The sequence below is a fragment of the Polistes canadensis genome, unplaced genomic scaffold (assembly GCF_001313835.1).
Source record: "Polistes canadensis isolate GaletaPanama2010 unplaced genomic scaffold, ASM131383v1 scaffold_36, whole genome shotgun sequence".
In the NCBI taxonomy this organism is placed as follows: Eukaryota; Metazoa; Arthropoda; class Insecta; order Hymenoptera; family Vespidae; genus Polistes; species Polistes canadensis.
In genome coordinates this window covers 876,800-888,186 of record NW_014569583.1, presented here as the reverse complement: position 1 = coordinate 888,186, position 11,387 = coordinate 876,800, and the positions used below count along the sequence as shown (strand labels likewise).

At 29.7% G+C, this 11,387-nt stretch overlaps 3 protein-coding genes across 4 annotated transcripts in view; 2 read left to right on the top strand and 1 right to left on the bottom strand.

The window, feature by feature from the left end:
* Positions 1–4,797: 4,797 nt before the first annotated feature.
* LOC106784498 (UPF0669 protein C6orf120 homolog) lies at positions 4,798–5,856 on the top strand. The gene is made up of 5 exons (XM_014744110.1): positions 4,798–5,039; positions 5,145–5,269; positions 5,340–5,456; positions 5,542–5,692; positions 5,760–5,856. The coding sequence occupies exons 1-5, from the start codon at positions 5,010–5,012 to the stop codon at positions 5,832–5,834; spliced, it is 498 nt and encodes a 165-aa protein (XP_014599596.1). The 5' UTR covers positions 4,798–5,009; the 3' UTR covers positions 5,835–5,856.
* LOC106784496 (DNA repair endonuclease XPF) lies at positions 5,814–10,123 on the top strand. Of its 2 annotated transcripts, XM_014744107.1 has the most exons (16): positions 5,814–5,968; positions 6,043–6,222; positions 6,312–6,492; positions 6,596–6,748; positions 6,838–6,951; positions 7,037–7,185; positions 7,300–7,454; positions 7,558–7,792; positions 7,903–8,089; positions 8,177–8,344; positions 8,409–8,546; positions 8,627–8,848; positions 8,950–9,123; positions 9,297–9,437; positions 9,499–9,699; positions 9,796–10,123. In XM_014744107.1, exons 1-16 carry the CDS (start codon positions 5,901–5,903, stop codon positions 9,958–9,960), a joined length of 2,631 nt encoding a protein of 876 aa, XP_014599593.1. In that variant the 5' UTR covers positions 5,814–5,900; the 3' UTR covers positions 9,961–10,123. The 2 variants fall into 2 exon arrangements, with proteins under 2 accessions (XP_014599593.1, XP_014599594.1); XM_014744108.1 differs by lacking the exons at positions 5,814–5,968; positions 6,043–6,222 and having other exon boundaries at positions 6,401–6,492; positions 6,600–6,748.
* Positions 10,099–11,387, bottom strand: part of LOC106784499 (peptidyl-prolyl cis-trans isomerase-like 6) — a 4,838-nt gene continuing 3,549 nt past the window's right edge. The window contains exons 6-10 of the mRNA XM_014744111.1: positions 11,124–11,274; positions 10,835–11,024; positions 10,550–10,740; positions 10,350–10,465; positions 10,099–10,284 (exon numbers count right to left, since the gene is read on the bottom strand). Of these exons, the coding sequence (XP_014599597.1) occupies positions 10,158–10,284; positions 10,350–10,465; positions 10,550–10,740; positions 10,835–11,024; positions 11,124–11,274 (775 nt within the window). The 3' untranslated portion in view covers positions 10,099–10,157. The remainder of the gene's footprint in view (positions 10,285–10,349; positions 10,466–10,549; positions 10,741–10,834; positions 11,025–11,123; positions 11,275–11,387) is intronic.

The window sequence follows — 11,387 nt, the reverse complement described above, 5'->3', positions numbered from 1 at the left end:
CCTTCTTGTCGATGAAAGAAAAAGGAAAGGAAGAAAACGACCTTACCGATGCTACTTCTTTTCCCCTCTTTCCTTCATGCAAAACACATTCTCGAAGGAGAAACTGTACGTTTCAGGTTGCTTTAGTAAGTCTATGCTACCGACCTGTAGCTACTAGCAGCTTATCATTATATACTGTAATTACAGTGAATCCGGAGCTCTTAAAGGATCTTAAAACATCACGGTCGTTAGCCACGATCAGCTACCGATTACAAGTTTCCTATGTCGAATATGCTCGGGTTAACAACGATATCTGGATAATTACAGTGACGCGAGGTACTGACGACAGAGTGAAAATCTTTGATAGGAAAGATAGATCGATCCCTCATATATAAATATATATATATATGTGTATATTTCGTTTTCATGAATATATTAAAATCATTCGAAAGATGAGAGAAAAAATAAGAAAGTAACGGTTGAACGCATCTTATCGCAACTGTCGCACTTTTCGCTCATTAGCGAGAAAGTCACGATGACAACGACACGTTTAAATTGATACCGCCATGTTCTCGTGAGTGCTCACGGGTAATCTCTTCAATTGATGGTCATTCGTTTTAATCGCTTCTTTGAAAACTTTAACCCGTTTTTCTTTAAAAACGTTATAAATCTTCAGGCTTACGATATCTGTTTCGTGGAAAAGAAAGAAAAAAAAAAAAAAATAGACGATTTCAGATACGTTTTAACGATCGAATTTTATTTTTTTTGTACATTGGAAAAAAGAAATAAAATATATTTGTTTCCCCCGTAGAGACAGATGGAAAAATTTTCAGTACTTTCTTGGTAACATCATTTCCTAAGAAGAAGAAGAAGAAGAAGAAGAAGAAAGTCTTTCTTCGTACGTGTCGAGAAGAGAATACTTCTCAAGATCCCTCTTTCGTTCTCTCAAAGATAGGGTATATCACTCATTGCGATATGTACGAAAACAAGAGACCTAGAGAAGGTAAAGTTATCTAGCAACGCGTTGCATCTCTATCTTCGTTGCGTCACTCGAGAGCCCGCGCTCGAGAAACCCACTGGCAGCATGCACGTGTGAAAAATTTCCCTTCTCGCTCCAACGATTCGTTTCTTTATCTTTACCCCGTTCACATCTAAATAAACTCTATGGTATTTCAAATTAAAGACAATGATAATAACGATATCAAGAGGATGGAGAAGATTGTTCGACGACGACCTAAAAAGATAGGTTTTAAGAGTAAATAGATATTTTTCTTACTCACCATGCAGGAGAAGTTCTCAAAGGCTTAGCGCCCGTGTACGATGAAGAGGATGAATGACGAAACGTCGAAGAAAAATCCACAAGGTCCTGCGAGAGGATTCTTCCTTCTCTCGGATGAGAATCTCGTAGTTAATCTTCGGTATGAAGTAAGGAAACTCCACGGACAGAAGAAAGTAAATAGAAAGAAAGAAAGGAGAAGAGAAAAAAAAATATATATATCTTTGCCAAAAAAAAAACGTATGCACGGTGCGCGTATGTGCAACGTCGACGAGACAACTACGATGACAACAACGTCAATGAAAAAAGATCAGAATATCACACGCGACGACTCTTACTATGTGATCGGATAAAAAATATGGGGTTCACTCGATATTTGAAAGAAAAAAAAAAATAAGCAAACTATTATAGCCGAAGAAAATGAAGAAGGGAGATAATTATAAGAAAGATAGAAACCGCGAAACGTAAGGATAGAGAGAGAAAACGCACAGGCAGTGCGGAAAAACGAAGAAACAACCGTACGGCACGCGGGTTCACCGGCCGACTGAAAGGATGCAGTCGCCATGCTCCGCTCACGGACCCCTGTGGCCCCTCGTGGTCCATGCCACCCCCCCACCACCGCCGCGCGCACCGCCGACAAGAGAGACAAAGCGGGTGCGCGCGCACCTACACATTTTTTCAAGCTCCCCTCTTTTCCTTTCCCACCAACACCACCGGCGAGCCTTCACCGTGCTCTCCTCGCCCTTAGGCTCGATTCACACAGCTCTCTCGGCCTCCTCCTCCTCCTCCTTCACCACCTCCTCCACTCCACCTTGTCGCTGAGCGAACGCGACAGAGAGAACGCGTTCTCCTATATCTTTTTCTCTCTTATTCACTTTTTCTCTTTCTTTCTTTCTTTCGTTCCTCCACCGAGAGCAGAGGACTCGTCATAGACCCTGTTTACATCCCGAGGAAGAAGGGAAAGAGGGACTGTTACCGGTCTGGCTGCTTACACACGTCGATGCGGGAAAAAGGACGGCCTATCCTATTGCGCCCATGGAATCGAACCAGGCGCATCGCGATTCGAAGGATGCGGATAATACCGATGACGCCCGAAGAAGATCGGAGAAGAGTTCTCTCCTTTCGTAGACTCTCTACCGAGAAAGGGTTCTCTCTCTCTCTCTCTCTCTCTCTCTCTCTCTCTCTCTCTCACTCTTTTTTCTTTCTCCTTTCAGTGAAGGCACCTTCGTTTTCGGCAAACAAGCAGCGATAATTCAATCTCGAATCCTGTCTGATGTGAAATAAAAAGAGATTTTTATAAACTCCACCGTTGACCACTCGGAACTCTAGCTTGAGCGATAAAACATTGAACGAGGACGGAGAATCTTCTTACCTATCGTGTTTTCGCATTTCCTTGTTATCGACCGGTCCCGACGACGAGGACGAGGACGAGGATGACGCGTTGAAACGATCGATACCTGTATTCTCCACTCCGCACGGAAAAGCATGAAAAATAGTTTTTAATTGCTCGAAGAAATGGTATACCAAGCTGAAGGTTATACTACTGTTATAAATAAATGAAAAGGCCAACATAAAAGATGCAGTTTGTATCGTTTGTTATTCTATCCTCTTGACCAAAAGCAGTGTAATCATTTAATTGTTCATTGTTAGCTCCCCATGTTACGTACGTTCAAGGGAGCCCTTTTCGTTGCAAAGAAGTAATTACCCCGTTTACTGATAGCGATGCACCGGATATCATAGATGATCATGAAGATAGGTGAACGCGTTTTAAAGGGTCTGTGAACAAGAGCTCTCTCTCTCTCTCTCTCTCTTTTCAACTATCGAAGCATTGTCGTAGAACGTTCAATAATCGGATAATATTCCAAGGAGCCTGCATTGTTTGTTTTAATTAAAAATGATTGGCACCCTACGATAAGCTGATTTATCAATATAAAAATAAAAGGAAATATTGTGTACACGTATGCATCGCTAGTCCCTATAGCAACACGACACATGTTAAACAGTGTGCACCATAGCTGTAAAGTTTAACTGCGTCAATGGTACGATCATGTTACATCCGCTAGAACTGGCGGTTCTAATCTCATTTTAAATAATAAATACTTTTACAAGGTAGAGACTAAATATAACTAAATATGTTTAACTAATTGTTAATATGTTACTTTGCTTTTTTTCATTTATTCCTTGAGATAACGGAATGAATAAAATTATTACTGTATATCTTCGTTTTTACAGTCTGTATTGAATAAATTAATATAATCATTAATAATTAAGATTTTTGAATATTCATATACAATTGTTTATAAATTTAGAAATATTTTCGATATTCTTTAAAATTTACTGACCTCTTCTCTTATCTTGAAATATCTTCAATGACATAAAACCGCCATCTACCTTCGAATGAAATAACTTGATAATTCGGAAGTTGTGAAAACGATGATGATTTCTACACATGGAATGAAAAAAATTAATTTAATTGTAATTATTAAAAAATATAACAAAAATAATACTTATAATTCTAATGACAATGCAATAATTATACAACTTATGTTAATAGGGTTAACAGTATTTGCATTATTTAGAATAATTAACAATCATTTTTATAATGCAAGTAATTTCGATTACTTTAATATCTCACTCTGTGTATAGATATTATTCATTATGAAAATTTGCATTATAATAATCAAATTGACATTTCGTGAAATATGAATGATAAACTTTACCTGCTACGATTGTTTTCAATCAACTTTCTTCAGTTAACTTTCAATTATTACACATTGTTTATATATTATAAAATGTACTTTTTTAATATCCATGATAAGGTGTCATGGCGGTTTGATATACCTGAATGCAAGTACAATATTTCCAAATAATTATATACAGAGTATTCTTCAAGGTAATAATAAATTCTAATTATTAATAAAATATTACCGTTATTATTTATCGATGTATTAAAAAAAAATAACTTTTTTACTTATTTCTGTATATAAATCTCAAATTTATTGTTAATTTGTAACAAACAAGAACAAGAAACAGTCACACCACAAACGAATAAAATCGGCGCCAAAAGTATCTGCTTCGTTATATATACTACGTGACTCAAATTGACAACAATATTAAGAATTTACTTTAGATATATTCCGTAAATAAATTTAATTTAAAAATTCATTTTATTCGAATTTTTAATCCAAAATATAAATCAACATATATATAATTTTGAAATAAATTTTTAATAATTTTTAAAAATATTCTTAATCTATTTTAAATAAGATCTACATTGTGTATCGTAGTATGTATGGATAAAATATAATAATTACAGAAATTTGTTTAAAAATAATACAGATTATTAGAAAAATAAATATTAATGTATTTTCCTATTCCAAATATTATATCAGAATGTAATGAATAATTAAAACTTACTAAAATGTTCAATTTTTTCCGACGACGAACCCCATCGTCATCTGGTGGTTACAAGTTGTAACTACTCACTTCTTCAGATTATTATGATTCATGCTCAATATGAACTAATATTGTGTATTTAACATCTCTATATAGATAAATTTATAACATTTCATTGTATATATATATATATACATTACATACAATTTTGCACAATTGCTCGGTGTCGTAACCGAATCTATAAAAAGTGTAAAAGAATATTATGTATATGTTATAAAAAATACTAGCTTTTATTAACTTTATACAAATATTACAATTGTTTTCTTTTTTTTAACAATGGTGAACAATATTATGTACTATGAAGATTATATTTTTTAATTTACTTTTGGTAAATTATATAAATATGTGATTATAACAAATGACAAAATCAAATTTAAATTGAATACTTTTTTTGCACAGATCTGCTATAAACATTTAAAAATTTATATTTCAGCTACCTTGCATTTTGTCATTGAATGAAGATTTATTGCATTATGTCAGTGATGATGTACTAGGAGGATCTTACAAATATTATAGTTTAATGTACGAGGGTGTTATTAAAATTCAATTAATATCACAGTAAGTAAATTAAATAAAACAGATTTTTAAATAATTTAAAAATAACTGAATGTAATTTTAATTATTGCAGAACTGGAGATGCAGATTTGTATGCATCACATACAACAACCAAACCAACTTATGAACCAGACCATTATAGTTTGCAATCTACAACTTGTGGAGAAGATATTATAGTTATACCAGATAGGTATATTAAATGTTATTTCTAAAATAAGCTAAAAGATTGATATAAGGAAAATATTAATTTTTTGTTTTCATCAATTCATTTTCAGCTTCAAAAGGCCTGTTAGCATAGGAGTGTATGGACATCCATCGCATGAACTAAGTAAATATACTTTATTAGTATATGAGGTTATAACAACGGATGAAGATACAACTTATGATCAGATAACAGAAAATATTTGCAGGGATAGTGATAGCAAAGTATGATTTGAAAAATGTTGCCCAAATTTATTATAACTATTTCTATATTAATCGAATTATTTTACAGAAGAAAAGTTCACCATTTTTAATTACTTTATTGAGATTTATTGGGGACGTATTATTTCAAATACTTCTTGAATGAGACATTGTTTACAACAGATCTCATTCTAGTATTATCAATTTTATAGCCAAATAAATACATTTAATCATGTTGGAATATGAAAATGAGATGTTATTAGAAATATTGCAGGAGGATGGCTTAGTAATTACAGCAAAGTAAGTGTTTCATAGATTGAAAAATATCATATTTTTTTTTTATATGTATTTATAAACGTTTTATTTTTATTTAGGGGTCTGGGGATAGAGACTGTATTTGTAAATATATTAAAAGTCTACTTAGATCCTGGAAATCTTGTTATTGTTTTGGGAACATTGGAAACCGATGAAAATTACTTCATAGATGAATTAAAAAGTTTAGGTACGAAAACTTTACCTCGTATTGTATCAGGTCAATGTTTATCTAATGAAAGGTATGCTATTATTAACCTAATTAATATTTATTCACTTTTCAAAGTATATTTCGTAAAAATATACTTTTAATGAATATTTTCATTAACAGAGAACAGATGTATCTGGAAGGTGGAGTATTATTTATACCAGGCAGAATTTTGGTCGTAGATTTATTAAAAAATAGAGTTCCATTGCATTTAGTTACTGGAATTCTTGTATATAAAGCTCATAACATTTTACGTTTGTATCAAGAAGCGTTTGCAGTGAGATTGTATAGACAAACAAATAAGGTGATATAAACAAATATAATATATATATAAATTATTTATTAATATTCATTATTTGTAATTTTATAATATTATTTCTATGCTTAATTTTCAAATTTTATTATAGACAGGTTTTATCAAAGCATTTTCTAATTCGGCATTATCTTTTACTTTTGGCTTTTCTAACGTGGAACGCGTAATGAAAACTCTTTTTATTAAAAAATTATATCTATGGCCTCGCTTTCATAAAATTGTCAATAACAGTTTGTCGAAACGTAAGGTAAATATATTAATTTTTTTAATAATAATTTTATGAATTAATCTATTATAAAATAAAAATGAAAAATATTTATTTTTTATATATTATAGCCTGAAGTTTTAGAATTTCACGTAAAAATTACAGTTAAAATGTTACACATACAAACCGCTTTATTAGATGCAATGAACTATGTGGTGAAAGAATTAAAACGTATTAATAAATATGTATGTATTAAATTTGAACTACTTTTCTTTAAAAACATCTCTTAAATTTAAAAACACATATATATTACACTTATATTATTTACAGTTAGATTTAGAAGAATTGACAGTTGAAAATGCAATAGCTAAGAAATTTCACAAACAACTCCAATCACAATTAGACCCTGTTTGGCATCAACTTAGTTCTACAAGTAAACAATTGCTATCTGACTTGAAAACATTACGAGGACTCCTCGTGTAAGTATATCTATAAAAAAAGACTGCTGAAACAGTTCTTATTTTGTATCAAATAAGTCTTTAATATTTTACCCTTTCGTTATATTATGTAATTATAGTTAATTGCATCTATAGGTCCTTAACATACAAAGATTGTGTATCATTTTATTCTACGTTAAAACATTTACGAACTATGGAATATGCTATGAAAAGTTCTGGGTGGTTAATGTTGGATGCAGTAGAGAATCTGTTTAAATTTGCAAAAGAAAGGGTTTATACAGACAAAAATGGTAACTATAATTTATTATTAAAATGCATGTTATTTCGATGCATTAGTATATCATATAAAATGTTAATACACTATCTATATGTAATAATAAAATTTATCGTCAGAATTAAAGCCAGAACCAAATCCAAAATGGATAGCATTAAGTGAAGTATTGCTTGAAATCCAACGAGATAAAAAAAAAGATGATGCCGATAATGATAGTCCAGAAAAAATTCTTATTTTAGTTCATGATAATCAAACATGTTATCAATTGAAAAATTATTTAACTATTGGAGCCAATGAATATTTACTTAATGAAGCACATAAAAAATTACGAAATGATAATCTTCCCAAATCAAAGTATGCTATTAGCAATCATTTTTATATAAATAATATTGATTTTAATTTATATATGTATATATATAATCTTTATGTTTATGATTATTGTATATAATATTGTATTTTTAAAGTAATATTGCCAACAATGACGAAAAATCAATCACAACTGAATCTGAAAATGATGAAGAGATAATGCATACGCAAGATAGTTATGTCTTAACATTATCGCAAAAAGCTGCTATAGAAAGTCAATCTATTGCTCTAGTAAATGAAGATGAAGATGAGCATCATCAAACTTTATTTGAAGAATGTTCTCAAGTATGTTAAATAATATGTATGTTAATAAATGAAAGAAAATATATAATATACGTAATATGTTACTTCATACAATGTATAACTTTGCAGATGAATGAATTAGATCTAACAGCAATTGCAACAACTGCACCTATACTCATTGTACAATCTTTAAAGAAAGACGGTGATCCAATGGCATTACAACGTACATTAAAAGAATCTAAGCCTAGCAATGTAATAATGTATGTCGCTGACATTACAGTCATACGTCAACTGGAAGTATGTATATAATTTATAATTATTATTATCGCGTGATTTCTATTATATAGTTTTCTTTTTATAGATATATCAAAATAATAATCCTTCAATAAATTTGAAAGTATATTTTTTAATTTATGGAGGATCTGTTGAAGAACAAGAATATTTAACGTCATTACGACGAGAGAAAGAAGCTTTCCATATTTTAATCAATAATAAGAAAGTAAGAATTTCATTAATTAAATTATTTCGATCTTAAGATATATATTTGGTATATTTATTCATATGTATGTATTTTTGTAGACAATGGTTGTACCTGAAGATCAAGATGGAAAATCAGAAGATTGCTTAATATTTGCTACACAGTCGGATAAAGAAACAATACCGAATTCGCGCCAGGGAGATCAAGAAAAAAATCAGAAAACTTTTGTTAATAAAGTCATAGTTGATATGAGAGAATTCCAAAGCGAATTGCCATCCATTTTACATTCTCGTGGTATAAAAATTGAGCCTGTAACTTTAACTGTAAGTTAATAATGTAATATGTCAGCTTTAAAATTATATATTTATTTTATACATATTTTATAACATATATATTATTATTATATATATTATTTATGTATTAGATTGGAGATTATATTCTATCTCCAGAAATTTGCATCGAAAGAAAAAGTGTATCTGATTTAATTGGATCCCTTAACTCTGGAAGATTATACAATCAAGCTGTTGCTATGTCTAGGTATTATCCTAAACCAATGCTTCTTATCGAATTTGATCAGAATAAACCATTCTGTTTCCAGGTAATTAGTATATTAAAATGTTTTATTTTCGATATTTTTTACATGAATTATTGGGTTGACAAGTATGAAATTTATTGTGAGTTATGTTATCAACTTTATTTTTCTACAAATTTTATACTTGACAATCCCAAATTTTATATGAAAAAAGATATCAAAGATTTCTTTACTTTAAGGGTTGCTATTATATGGGCAAAGATGTTAACAGTTATGCAGTTACATCCAAATTGCAATTGTTGACTTTACATTTTCCTAAACTAAAACTCGTGTGGTCACAAAGTCCTCATGCATCTGCACAGTTGTTTGAAGAACTGAAGGTAACATATTAAATGATTTTAAATAAAATCAATGTTTAGTAATACAATTATTTTTATATAGAGTGGTAGAGATCAACCAAATGCTGAAAAGGCAGTTACGATTGGAGTAGATGAAAATGCAGAAGATAGCCAACTGATGTTTCAAAAATATAATCCTCACATACAAGATTTCATTGCTAAATTACCTGGCGTAAGTTCTAAGAATTTATGCGCTATTTTAAACAAAGGAAAATCACTCGATCATCTTATTAAACTCACAGAGGTAAAGTAAACTAATCTATTACCTGAATTCTACTGCTTTTTCATTAATATTTCGTAGAAGATTAATAAAAAGAACTATTTATTATTCAATGTATAGGATGAATTAGCTGAAATAGTTGGGAACAAAAGTGATGCACAAATGTTATACAACTCAATTCATAAAAAATGTGATATGAATGAAGAAACAAATGCAAAAGGTGTGGGCATTAAAAAAGTTCCAAAAGGATTCGGTAAAAAACTTTTTTCTAAAATAAAACAATAATATGATAAATTCTATTTTTCTTAAAGGTCATTATTTTGTATAATTTGGAATGTTAATCAATGATGTATATTCTTTAAATTTTTTAAATTATATAAAAAAAAAATATGGTTATTCTAAATAAAAAATAAGTATGCGATTTGAATAAAATATTAAATAAATGGAATGTTTTTTAGTAAATATTGAATTTGTTGTTAAATCTATTCACAGTCTACCGCATTTGTAGATTGTAAAGAATGAAGTATAGATTTCTTTAATATTTCTTCAATAAGAGACAAAGATGAGTCTATGATTGTCTTATCATCTTGTTTCTCTGTTTTCAACAGCCTAAGAACAAAAACGAATAATTAATAATTTATTCATATTTTTTCTTATTAAATAAATGTGCATACTTATTCATTTCTGCTCGGGTATATTTGGCAATAGTTGCCCTTGCAATATCATAAGCAGATTCTAATATTTTTGGTATCATTTCATAAGCATCCTTTAATGTACACTGTCCAAAACACTAAAAAGAAAATGTCAAAGTTATATTTTATATATTGTAATAGATCATTTTCTCTAAAATAAAATAAAACTTTTCTAGCTTTACCTCATTATGGATAGAATTTAAAGCATATGAAACAATGATTTTAGAAAGTTTTTCTATGAAAATCACTTTTTCTTCTTTACTCATTGTTTCGGGTCGAAAATCTGCTAATAATTCACGTAGTTTGGATTTGCAATTGACACTTAAATTTTTATCAAGTTCCTGATCTTTTTCAAAATGATTAACGCTTTTTTCTAACAAACAACAATATGGTCATTATTAAAAAGATTTATTAGGAGAAAAAGTTTGTATAGATTTTAAAAATTAAATTATATATTTCAAAACAACCTGATAGATAATCTGTTGGGAGACAGTATAGACTACTTAAATATCGTTCAGCAATAAGAAGAGATGCTGTATCACGAATATCTATTTCATCAATAATATTATCAAGCCATAAAGAAATATCTGAATAAGTATTGTATGGATATTGATAGATTATATTATTTTCTCCAACATTTATCCATGGTTGGCATTCCTGAAAAAATAGATATGCAAAAAAAAATGTGTGTCGATTAATAATCATAAAATATTTAATAAAATATATAACCATAAGATATCACACAGCGATGCTAACAAGAAATATATCTGTTTCCGGTTCCATTTTTGGTTTATGATCGAAAATATATTCACCACATTGAGATACAATAACTTGTTTTATAGGAGATTCATAATAAGTTGGAATATCCTCTATTCTTTTTAATGTCTGAATACCATCTACTAATTGTCTTTTTTATTTAATATCATAATTAAATATTTTATTTAAATTGGTTCTTCAATGAAACAATAGTTATTATTATATAATCAAGATTTTTTTTTTTTTTTTTTTTTTTTTTTTTTT